The sequence below is a fragment of the Ailuropoda melanoleuca genome, chromosome 12, assembly GCF_002007445.2.
Source record: "Ailuropoda melanoleuca isolate Jingjing chromosome 12, ASM200744v2, whole genome shotgun sequence".
NCBI lineage: Eukaryota > Metazoa > Chordata > Mammalia > Carnivora > Ursidae > Ailuropoda > Ailuropoda melanoleuca.
Window position 1 is genome coordinate 26586453 of NC_048229.1, and position 23551 is coordinate 26610003.

General features: G+C 54.6%; 2 protein-coding genes and 1 long non-coding RNA gene across 5 annotated transcripts in view; 2 read left to right on the top strand and 1 right to left on the bottom strand.

Moving 5' to 3' along the window:
- TMEM150B (transmembrane protein 150B) lies at nt 1-6963 on the top strand. Of its 2 annotated transcripts, none has more exons than XM_019807134.2 (8): nt 1-243; nt 634-678; nt 1000-1075; nt 1274-1297; nt 1431-1498; nt 1691-1818; nt 3613-3796; nt 6664-6963. In XM_019807134.2, exons 3-8 carry the CDS (start codon nt 1008-1010, stop codon nt 6858-6860), a joined length of 669 nt encoding a protein of 222 aa, XP_019662693.1. In that variant the 5' UTR covers nt 1-243; nt 634-678; nt 1000-1007; the 3' UTR covers nt 6861-6963. The 2 variants fall into 2 exon arrangements, with proteins under 2 accessions (XP_019662693.1, XP_019662691.1); XM_019807132.2 differs by having other exon boundaries at nt 10-243; nt 1274-1333.
- Nucleotides 6964-6977: 14 nt separating this feature from the next.
- The window catches only part of BRSK1 (BR serine/threonine kinase 1), a 20167-nt gene continuing 3593 nt past the window's right edge, over nt 6978-23551 (bottom strand). The window contains exons 2-19 of one of the 2 annotated variants that reach the window (XM_034672860.1): nt 22231-22325; nt 22044-22129; nt 20204-20344; nt 17014-17130; nt 16900-16933; nt 16751-16819; nt 13928-14074; nt 13486-13517; nt 13015-13185; nt 12392-12489; nt 12053-12212; nt 11794-11854; nt 11003-11372; nt 10652-10700; nt 10428-10551; nt 9587-9785; nt 8197-8286; nt 6978-7439 (exon numbers count right to left, since the gene is read on the bottom strand). In XM_034672860.1, the coding sequence (XP_034528751.1) occupies nt 7282-7439; nt 8197-8286; nt 9587-9785; nt 10428-10551; nt 10652-10700; nt 11003-11372; nt 11794-11854; nt 12053-12212; nt 12392-12489; nt 13015-13185; nt 13486-13517; nt 13928-14074; nt 16751-16819; nt 16900-16933; nt 17014-17130; nt 20204-20344; nt 22044-22129; nt 22231-22325 (2201 nt within the window). In that variant the 3' untranslated portion in view covers nt 6978-7281. Of the gene's footprint in view, nt 7440-8196; nt 8287-9586; nt 9786-10427; nt 10552-10651; nt 10701-11002; nt 11373-11793; nt 11855-12052; nt 12213-12391; nt 12490-13014; nt 13186-13485; nt 13518-13927; nt 14075-16750; nt 16820-16899; nt 16934-17013; nt 17131-20203; nt 20345-22039; nt 22130-22230; nt 22326-23551 lie in introns of those variants that run through there. The other variant, XM_019807131.2, reaches the window with a different exon arrangement.
- Nucleotides 7380-9390, top strand: LOC117804598. Its single transcript, XR_004629179.1, has 2 exons — nt 7380-7517; nt 7953-9390. It is a non-coding gene; the product is annotated as an uncharacterized LOC117804598 (long non-coding RNA).

A 23551-nucleotide genomic window follows, 5' to 3' on the forward strand; every position in this document is an offset into this window, starting at 1 on the left:
GGAAGCAATTGCTTTCAGTGGGGAGCCTCATCGGATGGAGATTTCGACACCAAGGTCTCCCTTCCCACCCTGAGCCTGCCCACTGGGGAATTCCAGCAGCTGGCTCAGAGGAAGGGAGAGGGGAAGGCAAGTGAGGGGGAGGAGGCAGGGTCACCACGGCCCCATACCCTGCAGCTTAAGGACAGAAACTGCACCCAGAAAGGAATCTGACCTGTGGGCCTGGATTCTGGGGCCCCAGAGGAGGTAAGAGCTAGGAGGTTGGACCCCAGGGGCTAGAAACAAATGCAGGAATTCTAGAAGGGACTGGGGGCCTGGACTGCTGGGTCCTCAAGGGAGGAAGGGTGGAGAGAGCTAGAGGTTCAGATTCTGGATCCTGGGAGGACAAGGGCTGGGCACTTGGACATTGAACCTACAAAGCTGAAGGAAGGAAGTTGGGGGCCCCTTGAAGCGAACTAAGGTGCTGCCTGCTATGTTCCGAGTGGGGAAGTGGCGGTTTGGGGGTGAGATCCTGAAGAAAGTGGCAGGTCAGACAGTCAGAAGGTCAGACTGTTCTGCTGCTTGGACTTTGGCTCTGCCACGACACTGCCCGAGCCCTACCCCACGTCCCCCCTCCTTTTCCAACCTCTCCCACAGCCCGGGCCCAGGACTCGGAGAGCGAGAGGGAGGAAGTTCGGACAGGTGAGCATTCTGGGGAAGCCCACATGCTGGCAATGGAGAGCTGGAGAGGCTCGGAAGCTGGGCTGAGGGAGGCCAGCCTGGAAAAACTGGGAGGTCAGGATGGAAAGACAGCTGTTACAAGAGGGAAAGTGCCCCTGGCTGAGAGCTGACCTCTTCAGACCAGACCCTCACCCATCGTTTCCTCCCTGGGAGCCAATGGGGGCCTCAGAGCCTGAGGGCCTCAGAGCCAGGAGGCCACCTTCTGATGCACCTGGACCCTTAGGGCAGATTCCTCACCTGAGAGAGAGAGAAAGGTTCATGGTCCCTCTCCTTCCCCTGCAGTGCCCGGCATGTGGGGTTACCTGTCCATGTTGCCTGCCTTCCTGGCTCTTTGGGCTATCGCTGGAGTCTGGACCGTGTGAGTGTTAGAGGCAGAAGACCCCTGGCTCTGAGGGAGGAGGGGCTGGGGGGTCTGGACTCCTGGGTCTGAGGGAGGAGGAGCTGGGGGCCTGGGCTCCCGGGTCTGAAGGGGAGGGAGTTAGAAGTCCTTGTTTCTGTGGATAACAGAAAGAAAAGGTGTCCTTAAAAACCACTCTGATGTCTCCCTATACTTCAGTTTTGCTGTTGCAGTGACCAACAGGTCTGTGAACCTCACCGAAGGTTTCCCCTATATCAGGTAGTTATGTCACTGGCGGGGTGGGGGTGGGGCGTTCCGAGGGAGAAGGGGGCTTCTGGCTCCGAGGAGCCACAGGATGACCCTTCTTCTTCCCCAGCCTCTGTGGATCTTACCCGCCTCAGAGCTGCATCTTCAGCCAGCTGCTCAACACGGGGGCTGTTATGGGTAAATATTCTCAGCCCTTTCTGTTCAGGGCGAAAGCCCCCACTGCCGCCCCAGCCCCAGCCCCAGGAGTCCAAGCCCCCACCCTTCCCCCATATGTGGGGGTTAGGCCCCCACCCCTAGACGCCCAGTCTCTCCGCACCCCTCCCCAGGAGTCCGGGTCCGGCTTGCCCGCCCACTTCCCTCTCCTCCCAGCCTCCTGGATCTGCATTATCCGTTACCACCAGCTCCGGGACTGGGGAGTCGGAAAATGGCTTAACCAGCTGATCATGTGGACGGGGCTCCTGTGTGCCCTGGGCACCTCGGTGGTGGGCAATTTCCAGGTGAGATGGCACGGGCTCGTGGAGCCCATCAAGGAGCTCCAACCAGCTCGAGTCCGGGACTACAGCTCCCAGCACCCCCCGCGGCCGCTGGCTTGTCCGCGCACGGCCTTCTGGGACTTGTATTTCTCTGGTGGTCCTTGGGCGGGGGAGAGAGGTGATCTCCTCCGCTCTCTGGAGTCCCGCGTGGGAGGCTCTTGGTATAATTATTTCACTGAACCCTAGAAGATTGGGGTAATTTACTGCCGTCTCTTGCCTCTTTCCCCTTTTAATAATGAAATTACTCAGTCACTGATTCTTGCCACTTAGATGGCGCGCTCACGCCTTGCGGGGCGCTAGGCTTTACACGGTGTAGGTTTTCATCCATCCGCGCGAGAGCCCTAGAAAGACCCTTTTTGGTCAAATGCACAGAGGGTTTTTTTTGTTTTTTGTTTTTTGCTTTGTTTTGTTTTTGTTTTTGTTTTAATCAGCTGGTTCGCGGCGGTCAGAAACAACCCAGATTCATAGACTCGAGAACTCACACTCTTCACCTTTCACCTTGAAGTTCGGTAGATATTTGTAGAACAAATGAATGGATAATCGATTGGAGAAAGCCTATTGATTATTTTATATTGTTATTTAATTTTACTGTGATGTCTCTGACTCCATACCACAGGATAAGACGCTGCCTCCCACTTGTTAAGAAAAATTCCCCATCACTCATTCATTTATTCCTGTGCTCCTCAACTTTAACTTCTTAAAAAAATTTTTTTTAAGATTTTTATTTTTATTTATTTTTTTAAAGATTTTATTTATTTATTTGACAGAGAGAGACAGCCAGAGAGAGAGGGAACACAAGCAGGGGGAGGGGGAAAGGAAGAAGCAGCCTCCCAGCGGAGGAACCTGATGCGGGGCTCGATCCCATGACGCCGGGATCACACCCTGAGCCAAAGGCAGACGCTTGACGACTGACCCACCCAGGCGCCCCTAAGATTTTTATTTTTGTATTTGAGAGACAGAGGGCGTGAGAGAGAGAAATCATGAGCAGCGGGGAGGGACAGAGGGAGAAGCCGACTCCTTGCTGAGCTGGGAGCCTGATGGAGGGCTTGATCTCTGGACCCTGGGATCGCGACCTGAGCCGAAGGCAGACGCTTAACCAACTGAGCCACCCGGGTGCCCCTCTTCTTAAAATTATTATATTGCTCCCCTAAGGAACCTTCTAAAGACATTTCCCGCTGGTCACCATTTCCCCTCATTCAACTTTTAATATTTAAAAAAATATTAAATAACATATACTATATATCTGGAAGCCACAAACCATTGTAATCTTTAAGAACTTTTTTGCCCCCCCAAAAGCCAGTTTTTTTTTTGTTTTTTTGTTTTTTTTAAACAAATCTTTTTTTTTTTTTTAAAGATTTTATTTATTTATTTGACAGAGATAGAAACAGCCAGAGAGAGAGGGAACACAAGCAGGGGGAGTGGGAGAGGAAGAAACAGGCTCATATCAGAGGAGCCTGATGTGGGGCTCGATCCCATAACGCCGGGATCACGCCCTGAGCCGAAGGCAGACGCTTAACCGCTGTGCCACCCAGGCGCCCCCCAAAAGCCAGTTTTTACTCCTGGGTGGCAATATCAGCCCTCCCCCACTCTAGTTGAGAATGAAAGGTTTGTTGCACTAGTAGTTCCTGAACGCCTACGGTTCAGGTCCTGTATTGGGGGGTGAGGCCGCAGCAGTGAGCAGTCTATTGAGGGGGTCAGGGACCCCTCCCCCCACTGTGTATTTACTGTCCTCTCAACTCTTGTCCCTTTTCCTCCCAGCAAAAGAACCAGCTGCCCACGCACCTGGTAGGGGCCTTCTTTGCCTTATTCGCGGGCAACTTCTACTTCTGGCTGCAGCTTTATCTCTGCTGGCGGATGAAGAGCCTGCCCCAGCCTGGGGCCCCCTGGATCGGGCCCCTCCGCCTGGGCCTCTGCAGCCTCTGCACCATCCTCATGGTGGCCAGTATCCTTACCGGGGCGGCGGACAGGGGTCGGGGGTTCTTCATCGGGGTGGGTCGGCTCCATGCAATGTGCAGTGCCCTGTCCTCTCTGGGCCTCAATCTCCTCAGGATTTTAGTGTCGTGGAAGGTGTCAACCCTGCGGTCAGGCAGCCTGGACTGAAGCCCACCTCCCCCACGTCCTAGCTGGGGAGGGGGAGGGGAAACTCCACTGGCTGAACTTCTCAGCGGCTCAGCTCCTTCCTCTATCAAATGTGGGTAATAACAGGGCTGCCCCCCGCATTGTAGGGAATAAGGGAGAAATGCATGTGAGGTGCTTAGATCGGTGCCCAGCACAGTGAGCCCCCAAGAAATATTGGGATGATGGTAAGCCAGAGGCAGCAGTCTGCTTGGGGTACCTGCCCTGTGCCGGGCATCATGTTGGCAAAGACGGGAATCTGTGGTTCAGATAGGGGGAGTCCCTTGGCCAAGACCCGTCATGAAGTCCAATGGTGGAGCTCGTGCTGGACGGCAGGCAGCTTACACAGGCTCTCGAGAGCCGTCCGTGTCTCTTCCCAGCTCCACGTTTGGTGCTGTCATACCAGCAGTTCCCACTGGCCTTGGTGGGAGTGTTCACAACACAGAAATTGGCCAATGCTGAGAATCAGAGCTGGTTGTTAACCATTTACCAGCCTGTCTACCACGCACTGAAGACTCTACCCAATCCAGTTCTGAGTCACCCCAGCCCAGAATCTTTCCGCCAGCCCGGCACGCCTCCGGGTGACTCACATCACTGTGCTTCAGTGTCCGTATCCGTAAAATGCAGTTGTTACTGATAAAGCTCCCTGAGAGAGGAGAGGCTGCCAACTCAGCCTTAGGGACCCATCTCCTCCTTGGGGAGAATGGACGGGAGGCCAGAAGGCTGCTGGTGTTCAGAACAGCCTACCGGGAAACAAGCTTAGATCCTGTGCTCGCTGCCTGGAGGACAGCTGCTTAGTTGGGATTGTTCCAGCACATGGAGTGGGCAGTCCCATTTCCCAGAGCCGCAAACTGAATCCCGTGAAATGGGTGGGAAGGGCTGGCCCTCAGCTGAACCTTTAGCTACCGCAGCTGTGCAAGCATCTCTCCTCTGCAGGGGCCCGGTTGGTGATAAGATCCAGCAGCCCCTTGTATTTTATTATTTAAAAAAATTTTTTAGAGCATTTTATGTATTTATTTGAGAGAGAGCAGGAGGAAGAGCAGAGGGAGAGGGACAAGCAGACTCTGGTAGTGTGGAGCCCCACGCTGGGCTTCATCTCAGGACCCCGAGAGCATGACCTGAGCCGAAACCAAGGGTCGTTTGCGTAAGTGACTGAGTCACCCGGACGCCCTGTGCTGGCCCCTTTTAAAATCCCAGCTGGGCTGATCATCAGTTTGGCTGCCCCTTCTTCTGTGGGGCTCAAATATCCCTTGGCCCTGGGGCCAAGAAATGAACCATAAAGATGGCCAGTGGAGTGTGATAGGGGCTGGGGTTCTGCAAGGATGGGTCTGAGAACTGGCCAATTCTGAGCTGTTCTTGCGAACCAGCTGCTTTTCGCCTGCTTTGGGAGGTTGGGGACACACCACAGGTGCATGCCGAGGGTGGAAAAACCAGGTTGGAGAGAAGGCCACTGGCAGGGCCTGAGATGAGGATTTCCAGTGCTAAGGTGAGGCTTTAAAGACTCGGGTTTCTTCCTGGGGGCAATAGGGAGCCATGGGAAGTTTATGAGCAGGTGAGGAACAAGGCCAATTCTGGCCCTAACTACCTTGTGTGTGGGTGCTCTCACCTCTCCTTTGCTCTAGGATTCATGGGATCAGGGGTGATGTCGGCCTCATCTACTGTCTAAAAATCCTTGAATGAAATAATGTCTAAGCTGATCTCGGAGTGAGTGGGAGCTGGCTTGGCCGAGAAGCAGGAGGGTTGTTGCAGTGAGGGGCTCCCAGAAAACCAAGGGCCTCTCCCCTAGTTTGAGCTCGGAGTGTGCGTGGGCTGGAGGTTGAAAAGGTTTTCAGGGGGCGCCTGGAGGGCTCAGTTGGTAGAGCATGCGGCTCTTGATCTTGGGGTTGTCAGTTCAAATCCCACATTGGGTGTATCGAGAAAGAAAGAGAGAGAGGGAGGGAGGGAGAGAGGGAGGGAGGGAAAAAGGGGGAGGGAGGGAGGAAGGAGGGTTGATGTTCTGGAGCAGGGGGGTGAGAAGCTAGAGACAGGACAGGGCAGATCAGAAGAGAGACGCAAGAACAGAAAGAGATGCATGAGGCCAGCAGGATAGGCCTTAGGGTGACCCGCTGGCCATGGGGATCAGGAGAGGGAGGGGGTGAGGATGAGTCTCCAGGGTCTGCTAGGCGCCTGAGTGGGTGACAGAGTTGTCGCCAGGTGGGGACGCCAGGAGGAGGAAGAAATTTTAGGGTGCGAGTGGGAGGGGCCTGTGGGCCACGGGTAGGGGATGGAAGTTGCCAACATAGCCTGAGGCTGGCGGCCGGGTTGGGGGTGTCTTTAGGACACGCTGCATATTTGAAGGAAGAAGCGGTTGGCAGCTCCTTGTCTGGCCGGGCAAGGGGAAGATGGTGATGGTGGAGTCTCAATGGGGTCAGGGAAGTCCGTGGGTAAGATAAGAACTTTGTTCTGGGATGTCGGAAGTGGAATACGAGCAGGAGGAACGTGCAAGGGGAACATTCGTGAAGCAGCCTTAGATGGGGAGCAGGGCATCCCTGTGACAGTGTCTGGGAGCCGCGGGGGTGGGTGTCCCTCCGAGACCATTCCGGCCGGGGCGGGGCAAGTGCGTCTGGAGAGGGCACCCAGCCCTGGTGACCCTGGGGACTCCGCTGGGCTCCCAGCTCCTTCCTGCTTGGTGTGACCCTTGACCCGGGTGTGAAGTGGTGATCCTCCACTCCTGGCCGATGCGCTCGGCCTCCGCTGCCTGCGAGTGGGCCATCGCCATGCTGCTGTTCACGCTCTTCGGCCTGTTTGCCGTGGATTTTTCCTGCCTGGATGGCTGCACCCTGTGTCTCCAGCCAGGCCCCAGCCTCAGCCCCCCGCCGGCCTCCCCCATCTCCCTGCAGATCACCCTGTGAATGGGCAGTCCGGTCGGTGTGGTCAGGGCCACCCAGGAAGTGAGAGGCCAAGGCCAGCCAGCCATCCCTGCTCAAGGCTATTTATTATTATTATTATTAATTTTTTTTTNNCCGGATCTGCTAAGCCACCCCAACCAGCCCCCCGTCCCTCCCCCACCCCACCCCGCAGAGAGATTGATCAATAAATAAAATAATAAATTAATCAATAAATAAAATAGAAACAGCTCCCCTGCCCTCAGTCCCCCCTAGAACCACCCCCCAATTGGGCACGGCCCCCTGAGCCCCATCCCTGCAGGGCAAGGCCGGGTTTGTTGTGTCTCTCCCCTCCCTACATACTCCTTGGGCCCTATTTACAGATTCACAGTTGGGGGGCAGGGAAGGGGGGTGGAGGGGGCTCCCCTCCTTCCCCGGCCCCCTGGGGTCAGGGCAGAGGGGTCCCATTGGTGGCCAGGAGCTTCTTGTCCTTAGCGGGGCCTCGGCGGGGAGAGCTGGTCAGCTCTGGGTCTGGGCGGCCAGGTGGGGGCTGCAGGCTTCTGGGTGGGGTGCCAGCCGGCCGAGTCTGGGCCCCGTTCTTCTCATCTGTGGAGGAGGAAGCACTGTGGCCTCAGGAAAGTCAAGGCTGCCGAACCCCAAGGAACACATTCCAGCAACATTGTGGTGAGGCCAGGGGCCCCCATCGCAGGGCCAGAAGCCTGGGGGGACAGCTGCCAGGAGGACACCCATGTGCAACCAGACCTGGCAACCCCAGGACAGCAGGTCATGCATCCTGGGCCCCTCCAGCCCCTGTGGCTTTGGAAACTGGGCCAAGTTAGTCCCAATGAGACCCAGAGGCCCGACTCCAGGGGACATTCTCACAGACTCTGGCTATGACACTATTCACTAAGAGACAGCCTGTCACAGCAGGAGATCACACTCGAGTCCCCAGATTGCAGCTAGAGGTCCCCTTGCCTTCCGCTACCCTGGTTGTTAGGGGAAACGCTCCTTAGCAACAGGGCGCAGGGGAGCCTACAAGGGGTTGTTTGGGGGATCTGAACAAACCCGGATGGTTGATTGCCCTTCTCCAGAACACCGTTCCAAAACTTTTGTTAACAGGAAGTTACACAACCTGGACACAGACTAGTCATCCTCTTAGGGACCCCTGGAGGTGCCCTCCCTAGGCACGAGGACTTCTCAGGTCAGGATGGCCCATCCCGGATGGAGCTCATGCCCCAGCCTCTCTGAGAACCTGTGATCCTGCCCACAGACCAAAGCCCTGGGGCACTTGCTCAGCAGGAGGTCTCCCCTCCAGCCCACAGGATAAAAGAAGGACACATGGCCTTGGGCCGCTGCTTCTCACCTGCCAGGGCCTGCACGGAGGGCTGGTCGTGAGTGCTCAGCAGCTGGGCCTGGATGGTCTCCACAACTCGCTTGAACCGACGGCTGGGACCTGGAGGGGATACAGAGACGCACTGACTTGGGGACAGGGACAGGGAAGGCCCTCCCACCCTGTGGAACCCAGCAAAGCACTCTCCTCCTCTTGGTCTCAATTTCTTGCCCTGTGTTGGGGCCAGGCATAAACCCACCGTTTGCAAATGGGCGGCTAAGAAAGATTGGAGTTAAAATGATGATGGGTGTGGCTTTCTATTTAAATAGGCTGTATCATTAGTTTCTAGTGGAGGCCAAGAAGAGCCAGGAATACAAGAAAAATAATCGGGAAGTAAAAAAAAAAAATCTTAAAATCGAGGAAGTCTTGCAATTAGTCTTTAAGGGAAAGGGGCAAATAAATAGTGTTGTAATTCATTTTTGTGATGTAACGTTGTGGCAGCCTTGTTTAGAAACTCTGGGAGCAAGCCCATCTCCCAACTGTGACATACTAAGACTGCTAACAAGGGCAGCAAACAGAAGCATCTCTTGTTATTCAAACTCTCGTCATCAGGGCTCAGGAACCAAGCTGAATTGGAAGCAAGACATTTCTGTGGTTTTCATCTCTGGTGCCAACTCTTGATTGGTCATGGCTGCCTGCAGTTTCTGAGGCTACAGCTGAGCTCAGCAGGAAGAAGTGCTGTGATCAACTGGTGATGTCTGCTCTGGGTGCAGGAATGACATTGGACAGCAGTGAGCCACATCTTTGATCTTCTGCCGTACAGTCTTAACAAAATAGGAAGGGAGCTCACACTTCAAGGTCAGCAGGGCTAGGTTGAGTCCAGCTCTGTCATGGTTTGCAATGTGACTCTGTCAAGTCAATTTACCTCAACAGGACTCTGTTTTCTCCTCTGTAAAGTGGGTTAGCACTAATACCTCAAAGGCTGCTGGGAAGCTTCAATAAAACAGTGCATGTAAAGCACCTGGAACATCATAAATGTCCGTGAAGGAGTGCCTGGGTGGCTTAGTCCATTAAGCGTCTGCCTTTGGCTCAGGTCATGATCCCAGGGACCTGGGATCAAGCCCCTCATTGGGCTCCCTGTTCAGCGGGGCCTACTTCTCCCTCTATCCCTTCCCCCCGATTTGTGCCTGCCCCACTATCAAATAAATAAAATCTTAAAAAAAAAAATGTCCATGAAGTGTCAATGAGAAAAGGGGGAAGGACAGAATACAGGGGTCTGAATGAGGAGGGGGCTCATGCAGTCAGCACTAGCTGGGTACCATCTCTTCCCTCTTGCTGCCCTCTTGGGCCACTATCCTAGCTCAACTGTCTTGAACATCCCACACACCAGGTTGAAGGCAGTCTTTAGCTTTGGGAAGCTTACCGGAGATGAGCGTAAAGGTGACAGAGTAGATGCCACCCCCACCACTGCCATCCCGTCGTGGGGAAGGCTCTGGACCCTCTGAGGAGCTGATGTCCACCTGGAATCGGACGGGCTTCTGGAAGACGGATGGGCCGCCACTGGCCTTGTACTCGGCCCTGAAGCTGGTCTGTGACAGCACACTGTGACTCAGGCTGGGTATCTGAGACAGGCGGGGGACAAAAGAAGGGGATGATTCCAATGACCTGATTCCAGGGCACGGATAGCCACCCCATGACTACCTCCACTCAAGGAACTACAAGTTCCATCAGCCACCGGGGGAAAGAATAACAGAAAAGCCATTGGGAGCCCCACTGCCTGCTGGGACTTGTAGTTTTCTTGTCCAACTACGAACAGGGTATCAGAGGAACGGCTGAACCTAACAGAGACTCTTACATCTAGGTATCAGCCCCAGGCTCCAGAATCACATGACACAAACTTCACGGCCTCCACAAGCATTGCCTTATCTGTCTCAAAACCTGTAAGTCCCCTAGCTCCTAGAGCAAAGAACCAGGGGCGTCCAATGGAAAAATTTGTTCCCTCTAATCTCAGACCTCGTGGTCGGGGAATGGCAACTCACCAATACTCTGTGGAGTTGTCCTTTGCACTACCTCCAGGCCCCAGGGTACAGTAAACCTCTCCACCTCCCTGCCCCTACAGTGACCCAATCCAATTCTGAACGGAAAACTACAGATCCCATGAGCCTCAGGAGGAAGTCAGGCCAGAGAGAAGCGGCCGACCCCAGGTGGTTCTGGGATTTGTAGTCCTCTGCTGGCCGGGACACATTAAGACCCAGGCCGCTCACCGACAGGAAGGCATGGACGATGTCCGCTTTGATGCTGCTGAGAGGTTTGTCCTTTAGCACAAGGAATATTTGTTCTTCTTTGTCCAAGGAGATGAAGTTCCCAAACCAGGAGCGTTTTGCCAACCTGAGTGAAAGGGATGGTTGGAGGTAGGTCAGGATGGGGCTCAGGGAATAAATCCCTCCCTCCATTCTCTCACTTCCCTTCCCTTCCCTGTCAGACTCACTCTGGAGAGGACTCTGGTGTCAAACTGGACATCTCCTCAGCTGTGGGGACTGGGGGGCGGTGAGAGAAGGGAGAGTATGGTCAACACTTGCCCATCATTCTGGGGTCTGTCACGCGGGCCCGCAGTCCCCTCCGTTAGGCCACGCCCTCCGAGGGTGGAACTTGCTAGCCACGAGCCAATGGGAAGATGAGCCAGGGCACTGAAGGGACGTGTCCTTCAGACAGGCTCCTCCTCCAGAGCTGGAAGCCACACCCCCTCTCCCCAACACCTGAATTTCTACTCCCAACCCCATCTTCTCACAGGACGTGGAAATCCAGGCCCCCAGCCCCTGCACCCTCAGGGACCCCGTACCCTGCATCTTGCGCCGGTGAAAGCGAGGGGAGCCCAGGAAGCTGTTGCGGATGGAGTTGAGACGACTCCTCCAGGCGGCTCCCCCGACGCCACCACCGGGGCTTGGGGGTGGCGTTGTTCCCGGCGTCCCGGTAGGGCTGGCTCGGGGCGTGTGCAGGGGGGAATGCAAGGGGGTGCCCCCAGAGGAGCGCGGGGAGCCTGGGGGGCCAGGCAGGGGCGTGGAGCGGGCACTGGGGGGCGGGGGCTGCTCCCCGGCACCCCCACCCCTGGGGCCTCGAGAAGGCAGCGTCTGCGTTTTGGAAGTCGGGGAGCCCCCAGCCCGAGCCTCATCTCCGGCCCCGGGCTCGGGTGAGAAAGAAAAGACAGGACTCTGTGGAAGAGTGGACAAGGGTGATCGGACTACAACTCCCAGGAGCCTATAGGAACCCCAGTCGCGCATACGGAGGTGGGTCCCGATGCATGCTGGAACTTGTAGTCCAATTATTTTCCCCCTCCCAACCCACATTGTTAGGGGGACAAAGACTTTTTCTATCATGCTCACTGCTACAGCACAGTGACTGGTACACAGTAGGAGCTCAATTAGCTTTTGTTAAGCGAATAAACGAGCCCTTGACAGACACTAAAAGCCCAATCCTATGGGAGGTGGAAATGCCCAATGCACTAAAATACCTATGTGGGATTGGGGGCCCTTTAGCGACAGAGAGGCAATGCCTCAAGACTTCATGAGAATTGTGGTTTCTGCCGCTCAGTCTTTGCTCCAGGTTACCCCTTTGTAATGAATCGGGGCTTACCCTTGGGCTGCTGAGAGGGCTGGAGGACAGACCGGTGGAGGCTCCACTGACACTACGGGATCTGTTTCCAGGAGAGATTTTTTTTTTTTTAATCAAGTGTGTGGGTTTCTCAAGGTTCAGATGTCCTCTCCCTTCCACACTCTTTTGAGATGAGGACTTGAGACCCAGAGAGGGGCCATTGAGTTGGAGCTGGGGCTAGAACCGTGAACCCCCTCCCCACCCATAGCTGTGGGTCCGCGGGAGCGGCAGGGGCTCCCACCTCTGACTGTGCTGGGCCATCTCCAGGGCCCGTCGGGTGGGCACTGGGGAGCCGCCGCCCCCGGCATCCGTGATGCTCAGAACTTCCATGGACTTCCTCTCTGGCCGCCGCTTCCCGTGACGGCTCAGCATTGGGGAATCCACACGTTTCCGAGGCGGGTCTGAGGGTGGAGGTTGCAACCCAGTCAGAAGCCGTCTGCGCCCAGCTATATAGGGCACTCATACCCAGGGGGAAACGGAGGCCCAGAGCAAGTCAGGGGGTCTCAACCCAGAAGCTAAGCTTGCAGCCCCTTCCTCCCTCCGAAGCCCGGGGTCTGGACTCCCAGCCCTGCCTTCTCACCGACATCATTCCGGGGAGGCAGGTCCTGGTCCTCACAGCTGGGATACCGCTCCTTCCGATCCAAAAGCAGATAATATATCATCTTTTCTTGGTTCTCCCTGATGAGGAAGGGGAGGGAGGGGGTAGGAGACGATTGGGGTCGGGTGTCGGGTTCCAGAGGTCTCATCCCCTCCCTGCAGCTGTGGCTCTCGGGGGCTTGGTACACGGGGTATCTCTGTCCATGGGTCCATCTTCCTGGGCATCAACATGGTGGGATTTTGTGTGTCGGTGCACACCTGATCCTTGCTTTACTCAGCCGTAATAATAGTAGTCATAACAATACCTAATAACTGAGCACTTTCTATTTGTAAGCACTACATGGGCACTAAGTCTGTCTCAGCGCCTACAGGTAATTTTCAGCATCTTGTCTTTTTTCCACTTTTCCTACCGCCCCCTCGTGGTTCCTCCGGGAACAGCTCCACGTGGGAACTTTAAGCCACGCCCCATCCAGCGGCCTGGGCGCCACGCCCCAGGGAGTCTGCGCGTGCGCGGGGCGTGCGTGCGCCCTCCGCAGGCGTGCTGGGGCGCTGCGGCGGCTCGCGGGCCGTGGGCCGCAGGGGCATGGTGGGGCAGGGGGTCCTTACTCCTCGCTACGCAGCTCGCGGTGCAGCCGCTCGCGGTCCCTGAAGCAGCCCAGCGAAGCCATGCTCTCCAGGACGTCAGGGTCCAGCTCTCCGTTCGATGGCAGGCTCCGCATGGCCACCCGGCGGCCTGGGGCTGGCTCCAGGCAAGGGTCCGGCTCGTGTTTCCCGCCCCTGGGGAGGGGAAGAAACGTTACAGGGGACTGGGCGTCCGGGATTCGAGCCCTCTCCACCCTAGACGCAGGTGTCCTGGGCCCCAGCCTGCTCTTGGGAACCCAGGAGTCCCAGCTCCCAGCCCCTGCTCCGCCTGTGTCCTCTTCCCCTAGGACCCAGAAATCCGAGTCCCTAGCCCCTCCTCACTGAGGAACCTTGGTATCCCACCCTCTAGCTGCTTCTCTTGCTGGGGACCCTGGATACTTGGGCCCCCTCCCTTTCTCCCCCAGGGAGCCAGGTGCTCAGTTGTCCCATACTCACAGGTACCAGGGATGTTTCTGAATTTGCTCCAGCTGTGCGGAGGGAGGGTGGGTGGGAGAGAAGCAGAAATGAGGTCATAGGAACACAGTAGGCCGCAAGGAAAGTTGATGAGGTGGCCTTGGGGGTCCCTAACAGTGCCCCCTCCTCTCCACCAGGGGCAGGATGACAGCTTAGGTCTTCCCTTAGTGGCGACTAAGTGCCCCCACCCGTGACTACTGTGGACAGGCCTGGGACATTGCCTGCATGCACAGTGGCACCCCTCACGCTGTGGGGGTTCTCCCCAGTTTGGAGTGGTAGATTTTGCAGACCCTGGGCTGCGGCTCATTCAGCACCACCCCCCCAGGCATCACCCGGGGGACTGACAGGCAGGTCCTGGAAATCCATCCTTATGCGCCCCCCTAGGGATTCTGTTCTCATGACCCACTGCTCCCCCCCAACTCACACTGAGCCTTTTCTCAGGCTCCACTTCGATCATCCCTCTCAGGAGGCTCTGGCAGTCTGGAGGGATGAAGTGGGGCATGTGGAAGACGCCCCGTTTCACCTTCTCCAGCAGCTGGCGGAGATTGTCATCATCAAAGGGCAGAGCCCCCTGAGTGAGAAATAACAGGACCCCTTACATAGAGCTTAGGATATATCAGGCGAGAGCCTAAGCGCTTGAGAAATTGACACATTTAGTCCTTACCACAAGCACCGCGAGGCAGGGGACTATTATTATCCCACTTTACAGATGGGGAAACTGAGGCATGGAGCGGTCCAGCAATTTGCCCAAGGCCTCTGAGCTCGTAAGTGGCAGAGCAGGGATTTGGCAACGGACAAGTCAGGCCCCAGGGCTTAAGAGGCTGGGGTTGCAGCTCGGAGGCTGCATCTTAAAAACAGGTTTCTCCCCAGACCAGTTTTAGGAGAGGTAATCCGCATGCATTCGTTCAACAAAGGTGAGCATCCATTTTGGGTCAGGGATCTCTAATAGACAAAACAAGCCCTTGTCTTCATACAGCTCACAACCCTAGACTGCAAGACCCCAATGAGTGAACGAACTTTAGCAGCTATGTCATGATGCAGGCACCCCTGGTGTCTCCCAGGTTCTGATCTGCCGCAAGGGCTGGAGCAGGGGTCACCACCAGGTCCCTGGCCCCACAGAAGTTTGTCTAGAACAGTGCCTGGCACGCACGGATGAATAAGCAGCAGTTGTTGAATGAGTCGTGGGGAGAGCAAACAACAAAGGGACACATGGAATGAGATGGGAGGGTGCGTGATGAGGAAACACAGGGCAGAACAAGCAGGTAGCGTGAGAGGGGAGCCAGGTCTAGCAAGGGAGTCGGGGAAGAGATCTCGGAGGAGACGATGCTGGATGAAGACCTGCAGGGGTGAGAGCATGAGCCTCTGAGGGCTTTTCCAGGTGTTGCTCCTGGTGTCAGAGGCCTCTGGACAGAGGATGCAAGGTGTGTGGGAGAGGGGAGAGGGGCACCCCGCAATGCTGGTCTAGGGCTGGGAAGCCTGGATGGGACTTCTGCTTGTCTGTCTCATGCGACATGGCCGTGTGTTTGCCGTTTGCCTGGCACCTGGGTCCTGCACTTTCCAGCCTCCAGATCAGTGAGAAGTAAGTGGTGTGCTCGCCGCCCTGTCTACCTTTGTTACAGGAGACCAAGCTAAGACAGACGTCGTTTCGTATACAGTTGATCTGTTAACACGGAACGCGTGGCCAGCAGCGTTGTAACTCGCACTCGAAGAAGCTTATCTAGCATAGGTATCTCCTTGGTGACGGACAAAACCACCTTCCTGCCCTTAGGGACACATGAGGGCACTTCAGTGCTCCGCTGCGGGATCATTTAAAATCACCACCAAACCGCGCAAAAAAGCAAAAACCGTGGCACTCAGTAGACCGCAAAAAACACACTTGTTTACAAGATGAACTGAAACAAGGGGGAAAGAATTAAAGCAGAGGGTCGCCCTCGCAGCCTCAGCTGGGACACGCGTGACGGCGACTCAGCTTTCCCTCTGCTCTGCGCACATCTGAGAACGACCTCGGAAACGAAGAGTGGTGATGATTCTGAGGTTACAGATAAACTCCAGGGAGTGTGCAGCCTCTCAAATACGGAGTTCATCACTTACGAGGGTCAGCTGTAGTAACAACGGCAACGAGGTACTGCCACTAATGGCGCGCCGCTCAAAAGGCTGACGGGGACATTCTATGGAAACGCTCACGACTCCAGGTACTGTAACTCCCCCCACTGGGCAGATGAGGAAAGGGAGAGTGACTTGCTTGCTCACAGGGGTGGAGCAGGGGGTTTGAACGCAACTGGATGGGCTGCAGAAGGGTTGAGGCCTGCAGTCCACCCCTCAGGTGTCCCCCTATCTTCCCTGGGGGTGCTGTGAGCCCCAGGCACGCCCATTCAGCCTCAGTCCCCTCAGTGTCACATAGGCTAGTGGTGATGAGACCAAACACTGATCCCAGCCCTGTCACTGTCCAGCAGCGTGCCCGTGGGCCAGTCACTTCTCATCTCCAGGGTTCTCGAGAGAAGTACATGAGGTAACATGGTTGGAACAGCGCCTGGCACAGAGTAAACCACCAATTTATTTGTGCCACACGTGTTCACGAGGGCTGACTATGTGCCAACTCAGGTCACAATGATGAGCCAACGGAATAAAATACACAAAGACAAAAGCCCTGACTTCTGGGAGCTGAGGATTTAGAAGGAAAGGAGACACCACGCAAGGAACTGCAAAACTGAACGCACACTGGCAACTCTGATAGTTGCCAGGAAGGACAGAGCCTCCCCCAGAGGGTCTGGCCTTGTGAGGGGTGGGAGTAGAACTGAGAGCAAAGAGAAGTCTAGGTGTGAACTAGATGAGCAATGGGACTGGTAGGGATGGAAGAGCGTTCTAGGCCGAGAAGAGCAGGTACAAAGGCCCTGGGGGAAGAGCCAGGCTGACAGGCCTCGTCTGATTATACTAGTGATTACCATATTGCAACAAACACCCCAGAACAGCCACTGTCTCAAGCCATCCAAGGGCTCCTGGCTGCCCCGTCCCTTTCTGGGACACCTTAGACTAGCTCACAGTTCTGTGACTCAGTGGTTAGCCCTGGGTACGGGGCGGGGGTGTGTGCTCCAGGATCTTGGTCCCTTAGTTTATACCTCCCACCTTCCTGATACCAGTTAAATATTTGGAAGACAACCCCTGAGGGGAGGATGGAACTTAATTTCTGTGCTCCCACCAGGCAGGACTGTTCTAGAAAATGGTGCAGGAGAGGTGAGGGGCATCTTACCACAAGCAGGGCAAAGAGAATGACTCCACAGCTCCACATATCTGCCCGGCGGCCGTCATACTTCTCCCCCTGGAAAGAAGGCCCAGCCATGACAGGGTCCCTCCACCATGCTTCCCCCACTCTTCCCTCCTCTCCACCTGCTCACTCACCTTAATCACCTCCGGACACGCATAGTGGGGGGACCTGTGGGAGAGAGGCGGTGTGAGTCTATGGCCGGCTTCTCACCCCCTCCCCGGGACTACGGAGACCGGGCCCCCACTCACCCACAGCTGGTCTCCAGGAGGCTGTCCCCCACCTGCAGAGACGCCATGCCAAAGTCTGCGATGCGGATGTTGTTTTTCTCATCCAAAAGCAGGTTCTCGGGCTTCAGGTCTCTGTGGCTGAGACAGGGAGGTGGGGCTTAGGCTTCTGCCCTCCTCCTGGAGGCCGAGGCCCCGTTTGCTATCTCTCAGAGGCGGGCACTTCTGGAAACTACTACAGACAATTTCAAACATACTCCCAAGTAGTGAGAAGAATCTAAGGAAGCCCCATGTACCCATCCCCCAGCCTCACCCGTATCAGCTCAGGGCAAACCTTCCCCGTACATACTCTTTCCTTCCTCCACTGGATTATTTTGTAGCAGACCCCAGACAGTGTACCATTTTATACACAAATATTTGAATAGATACCAAGTAAGATTCTGAGGTAGGAGGGCTAATGTTGAGCTATTGAAATATTGAAGTATTTCTATACTGAATAATAAAAAGAATATGGTCACCAAGCCAGTCAGTGGTCTCTCCCCAGAGACACCGGCCCCTGTCCCCTGGAGCAAAACTCCTCAAGTTTTAAGGGTTGGTGTCTGGGGGGAGGTGGGGCCTGAGGATTCTACAGTTCTGTTGGAAGTGGTCAGTAACTGGGTCATACTTGTTGTTAAATACGTTGATTGTTGCCCCCTAGAGGTCAGTGCGTGTAATGTCAGGGTTTTGACTGGGTCTTGTCTCTGCGGAGGTGTGGACAATTTCAATAGACTGCCTTTCCATCACCAAGCTTTATCCTCACCTCTGAGGCCCTCCACCCCGACACCCACCCCAGCTCCAATCCCCTCCCAGAGAGGGAAGGAAGCAGACAAATGAGGCTGAAAGACGAGCTGAAGGCCAATCAGTGAGGAAAGGACGATCTTTTCATATGGACAGTCATGTGTTAAAAAAAGGAACCTCAACCCTTGCCTCAGGTCACAGACAAAAATTAATTTGAAATATATCCCAGGCCAAAATGCAAGAGCTAAAACTATATAACTTCCGGAAGAAAATATAGGGTGAAGCCTAGGGACTTTGAGCTGGGCAAAGATTTATAGATAGGGCAAAAAAAGCATAAACTGTCAAAAAAAAATTGACAAACTTGAATTCATCAGAATTTAAAACTTGCTTTTCACAAGACATTGCTATAAAAACACAAAAGCGGGGCGCCTGGCTAGCTCAGTCGGTAAAGCACGCGACTCTTTTTTTTCCTTTTTTTTAGAAATTTTATTTATTTGAGAGAGAGAGGGAGCCCGATCACAAGTGGGGGGAGGGGCAGAGGGACAAGCAGACTCCCCGCTGGGTGCACAGCCCCACTGGGGGCTCGATTCCAGTGCCCCAAGATCATGACCTGAGCCAGCCAGACACTTAACCAACTGAGCCACCCAGGTACCCCGAGTCTGCAACTCTTGATCTCAGGGTCATAAGTTCGAGCCCCACGTTGGGTGTAGAGATTACATAAATAAAAACTTTTAAAAAATTAAAAAAAACCTGGGCGCCTGGGTGGCTCAGCCGTTAAGTGTCTGCCTTCAGCTCAGGTCATGATCCCAGGGTCCTGGGATCGAGCCCCACATCGGGCTCCCTGCTTAGCGGGAAGCCTGCTTCTCCCTCTCACACTCCCTTGCTTGTGTTTCCTCTCTGGCTCTCTCTGTCAAATAAATAAAATCTAAAAAAAAATTTAAAAAAATGAAACTCAAAAGTATGTCACAGACTGGGAGAAAATACTTGAAAAATATGGAGTTAATAGAAGATTTGTTCTTAGGGGGCGCCTGGGTGGCTCAGTTGGTTAGGCATTTGCCTTCGTCTCAGGTTGTGATCCCAGGGTCCTGGGATTGAGTCCCGCATGGGGCTCCTTGCTCAGCGGGGAGCCTGCTTCTCCGCCTGCCTGCTGCTCCCCCTGCTTGTGCTCTCTCTCTCTGACAAATAAAATCTTAAAAAAAAAAAAAAAACAACCTCTTAGGAGTTATTCCTAGAGCTATCTCTTGTTCCTCGAACAAAGAACTCTTACAACTCAATAATAAAAAGACAACTCAATAAAAAATGGGCAAAGGGAGTGCCTGGGTGGCTCAGTCGGTTAAGTGTCTGCCTTTGGCTCGGGTCATGATCCCAGGGTCCTGGGATCAAGTCCCGCGTCGGGCTCCCTGCTCAGTGGGGAGTTTGCTTCTCCCTCTGTCCCTCCCCACCACTCATGCTCTTTCTCTCTCTCTCTCTCAAATATAAATGAATGAAATCTTTAAAAAAAAATGGGCAAAGGATCTGAACAGACATTTTTCCCAGGAAGATAAACAAATGGCCAATAAGCACATGAGAAGATGTTCTATATCATTAGTCAGCAGGGAAATGCAAATCAAAACCACAATAATGAGATACCACTTCATACCCACTGGGATGGCTATAATCAAAAAGTCAAATGATAACAGGTGTTGGCAAGGATGTACCAAGATTGGAACTCTCGTGGACCACTGGCGGGGATGGTGAAGGGTACAGCTGCTTTGGAAAATGGTTTGGCGCTTCCCCAAAAGGCTAAGCAGAGTTCTCATATGACGTGACAGTTCCACCCCCAGAGAATCGAAAACACAGGTACACACCAAAACCTGTGCTTGATCGTCCCGTGTCCGTATTATTTACGAGAGCCAAAAAGGAGAAACGACTCAAGTGTCCATCAACTGGGGAATGGATAAACGAGATATGGCGTAGCCACACCACGGAGTATTATTCAGCCACGAAAAGGGAGGAAATACTGACACATGCTACAACATGCGTGAACCCTGAAAACATTTTGCTGAGTGAAAGAAGCCAGACACAGACTACCACATATAGTAGGATTCCATTTATATGAAATGTCCAGAATAGGCAAATCCATGGAGACACAAAGCAGACTGGTGGTCGTCAGAGGCTGGGGGCAGGGGGGCTGGAGGGGTGACTGCTTCATGGGTCCGAGGTGATGATTTTGGGGGGTGAGGAAAATGTTCCCAAATTACATAGCAGCAATGAGCAACACTGGATATACTAAAAACTACTGAATTGTATACTTTAAAAGGGTGAATTTTATGATACGTGAGTTATATCTCAATTTTTAAAAAGGAATAAAGATTTATTTTGGGGCTGCACCACACTGGCTTCCAGTCAGCCTTGTGGGCAGTGCTCATCCCGGCCTCCCCTCAAGCTGCCCCCTCACCAGATGGAGTAGCTATGGCAGAAGTCCAGCGCCGATACTATCTGGCGGAAGAACTTCCGGGCCTCCTTGGGTGTCAGTCTCCCCTTCTTTACCAGGTAATCAAACAGCTCACCTCCAGAGACATGCTCCAGAACCAGGTACCTGGGGAGGATGTGGAGGGGGCAGAGGGCTGGAAGGGGCATGTGGAGGACCAAAGAGCCTGGTCTCTCTCTTTCAAAAGCCCCTGGATCCCCGCACAAGACCTCAATTCCACTGACCCCTGGAAGCAGAGAATCCCAATTCTTGGGAGTTCCTGGGAGGAGGAGACTCCAATTCCCATGAGTCCCTGAGCAAAAGAGACTCCAATTCCCATCAGCCTCTGGGAACCCAAAACTCAATTCCCCTGAGCTCTGGACAGCAGAGACCCCCATGGCAACTTTAGGAGTATCAATACTTTGACTCCTAGCTATTTCAAGGATAAGACAACTCCGTTAGCACCTGGAGGACAGAAACACCTCAATTCTCACAGGACCCTGGGAAATAAAGACACCTACCGCTCCCCCACTCCCATTAGCTTCTGGAAAGCCAAGCCTCTCATTCCTATAAGCCTCAGGGATGCAGAAATGCAAATTCTCATTAATTCCTGGTAATATCAATTGCAGTGTGAGCCGATCTAAGTCAACGACCATGAGGTAAAGGACTACAAGTCCCGTCAGCTCTTGAGAGGTTTAAAACTCCCAACTCCCATAAGCCTCTGGGACATAGACTCCTAATTCCCATCAGCCACCTGGATCCTTAAGACTCCAAATCCCATCAGGCTCCGGAGGCTAAAACTCTGATTCCCATCAGCCCCTGGGAACAAAAGCACAATTTCTAGGAGCTCTTGGAAAGCTGATAGTCCTCTGTGAAGTCCAAACTCCCATGGGCCCCCCTATGCCTACCTAGGTGGAGGAGTGGGAGTGATAGCTCCACCACTTGGTGACAAAAACCCTCCCTGCTGTCACACCTGGGGAAGCCTGAGGACTACAATTCCCATGAGCACCTGGGGATAGGCAGCTTCCTGCCTGGGGAAACCCTCCCCAGCATCTGATGGGTACTGGAGTCAGTTCATCCTGGGAACTGTGTGGTGGGGGCAGGGGTCTGTCCTCTCACCCGCTGCCCAGCCCAGCTGTCCTTTGGGTCACCAGAGCCCAGACAAAGGCCTATTGTCTGTACCCTGGGCAGCTGGACTGCACTCCCATGTTCCTGGGGGGTAATCAACTTTGAGATACAGACTCGGAACTCCTAAGAAGGCCATTGTTGGGGTGTCCACCATAGCACTCAGAGTTATGTGGGAGGAGGAGGGGAGCCCCAGTGCTGCAGAGGGGGGTGGGTTTAGGAAGAAGCAGGATTCATGGAGCCTCAGGCTTTGCTAAGCCCCCATTGCCTCAGCCAAGGGGAGTAGGCTGGGGAGCTGCCCTTAGCAAGCTGGATCTGGTTGAGGAACGCTGGATTATCTAGTAGACAGTGTTCCCTGCAGGCAGTAGGGCGGGGGACTGGGGCTGGGAAGACGGGCCCGGACAGACCTCTGTCCCCCACCAGGATGGCTGACGCTTGCCTGTCCTGTTGCTAGGGCACATTTGGCCCTTAGCGTCAGGCCAGGTCAGGCCAGTCAGTGTGGGAACAAGGAGGATTATGTGTGTGTATGTGTGTGGGGGCGGGTGTTCTGTGCAGGAGGAAGGGACTGACTGGCCCTTCAGTGGCTCTAGCCAGGAGAGCTTAAGTTTCTCCAGGCCCCTCCAGGCCTTGTTTCCAGAAAGGTCCCACCCTAGGAACTTGGGGTGGGGGGTGCATGGGGGGCTGGGTGTCTATAAATACCTACAAATATTTCTTGTTCTCGTAGACATCGTGCAGCTTGAGGACGTGTGGGTGTTCAATGAGCTTTAGGATGGCGATCTCCCGCTCCACCTGCGGGTCAGCGGGGGACACAGAAATGGAGGTCAGCATGGCCTCCCTCGCTTCCCCCTATCCCGGCCCCAAAGGGATGCCCTCCCCTAGTGCACACACACCTTCATCAGCACCGACTCAGACAGCTTCTCCCGATTCACGATCTTGATGGCGACCTTCTGGCCCGTGATGCAGTGGACCCCGAGTTTAACCAGCCCTGGGGAGGCAGGACTGAAAATGTGGGGTGTGCTCCCAGAGCACTCTCCCAGCCTCTGGCTCCTAAGTCCCCCTTACTCCCCCCTTTCCTCCTCCTTTCCCTACTGGCTGTTTAACAGTGGCCTGAATCACCCCGACCTGAGCTGAGGGCTCTGACAGCTACCATTCCCACGAAACACTCTCTTCTTCCTGTTGCCCATAGACATAGACATTCTGTTTTGTCCCTTTTTTTTTTCTTTCCCCTTTAGGTAATCTCTACACCCATATGGGGCCAAATTCACGACCCCGAGACCAAGAGTCGTGTGCTTCACCGACTGAGTCAGCCAGGCACCCCTGTTCTGTCCCTTCTGATTGTCCATGGCTCCACCTGCCATCACCTCCATGGCCGCCCCTGGTTCTCACCCGGATTCTCTGTTCTTCTGGCATGCCCCTTCAAGTCCATCTCGTTACAGAATCTTCCCTCACCATGTCTCCATAATTTTGTCTCCCCGACTGCTGCCTTCAACCTCTCTTTCTCAACACATCACTTCCTTGAATTCTCTGCCCTTCAATCTTCTGGAGACTCCATGTCTCCCAAGGAATATACTTTCATGTTTGCCCCCTTCCCAGACCATCCTCTCCACCTCCTCCTAAACCCTGACCTTTTAATCCCCTTCTTTGATCTGCGTTTAATAGCAGCTGTAGCTGGGAGCATGCAAACCCCAAGAGTATGCCCACTTCCCAAGGGTAAGCCCCAAAGCCACGGATCCTGGAGTCCAGGCCCCCAGCCCCTCCTCCCTCAGACCCAGCCAGGCCCGTGGCCCCTTCCTCCCCCATAACTCAGGAATTCAGGTCAGTGACACCTTCACACTCTTACCACTAGGATCTTGAGGTCTGAGCCTTTCCCCTTCCCTTGTGCCCTGGCCCTCAGCTTCACAAGAGATCCCCGGCCCACCCCTGGACCTCCTCCTGCCTAGGACACAGGTGTGCAGGTCCTGCTTCACACCCACCCACCCACCCTCCACCTGGCAGGAAAGAGGTCCCAGCTCGAGCCAGTGCTTAGAAACAGCAAAGGATGACCCCTGATTCCACAGCCACTCCTGGGAGATTTGACTCTCGGATCCACCTTTCCACCTGTCCATTCCTATTCCCCACACTGAGCCAGCATGCTGGAGAAGGGGCAGAATGCTGCAGACCCCATCACCCTACCCTCACTGCTGGTCACCCGGACAGCCTGCCAGGAGAGCC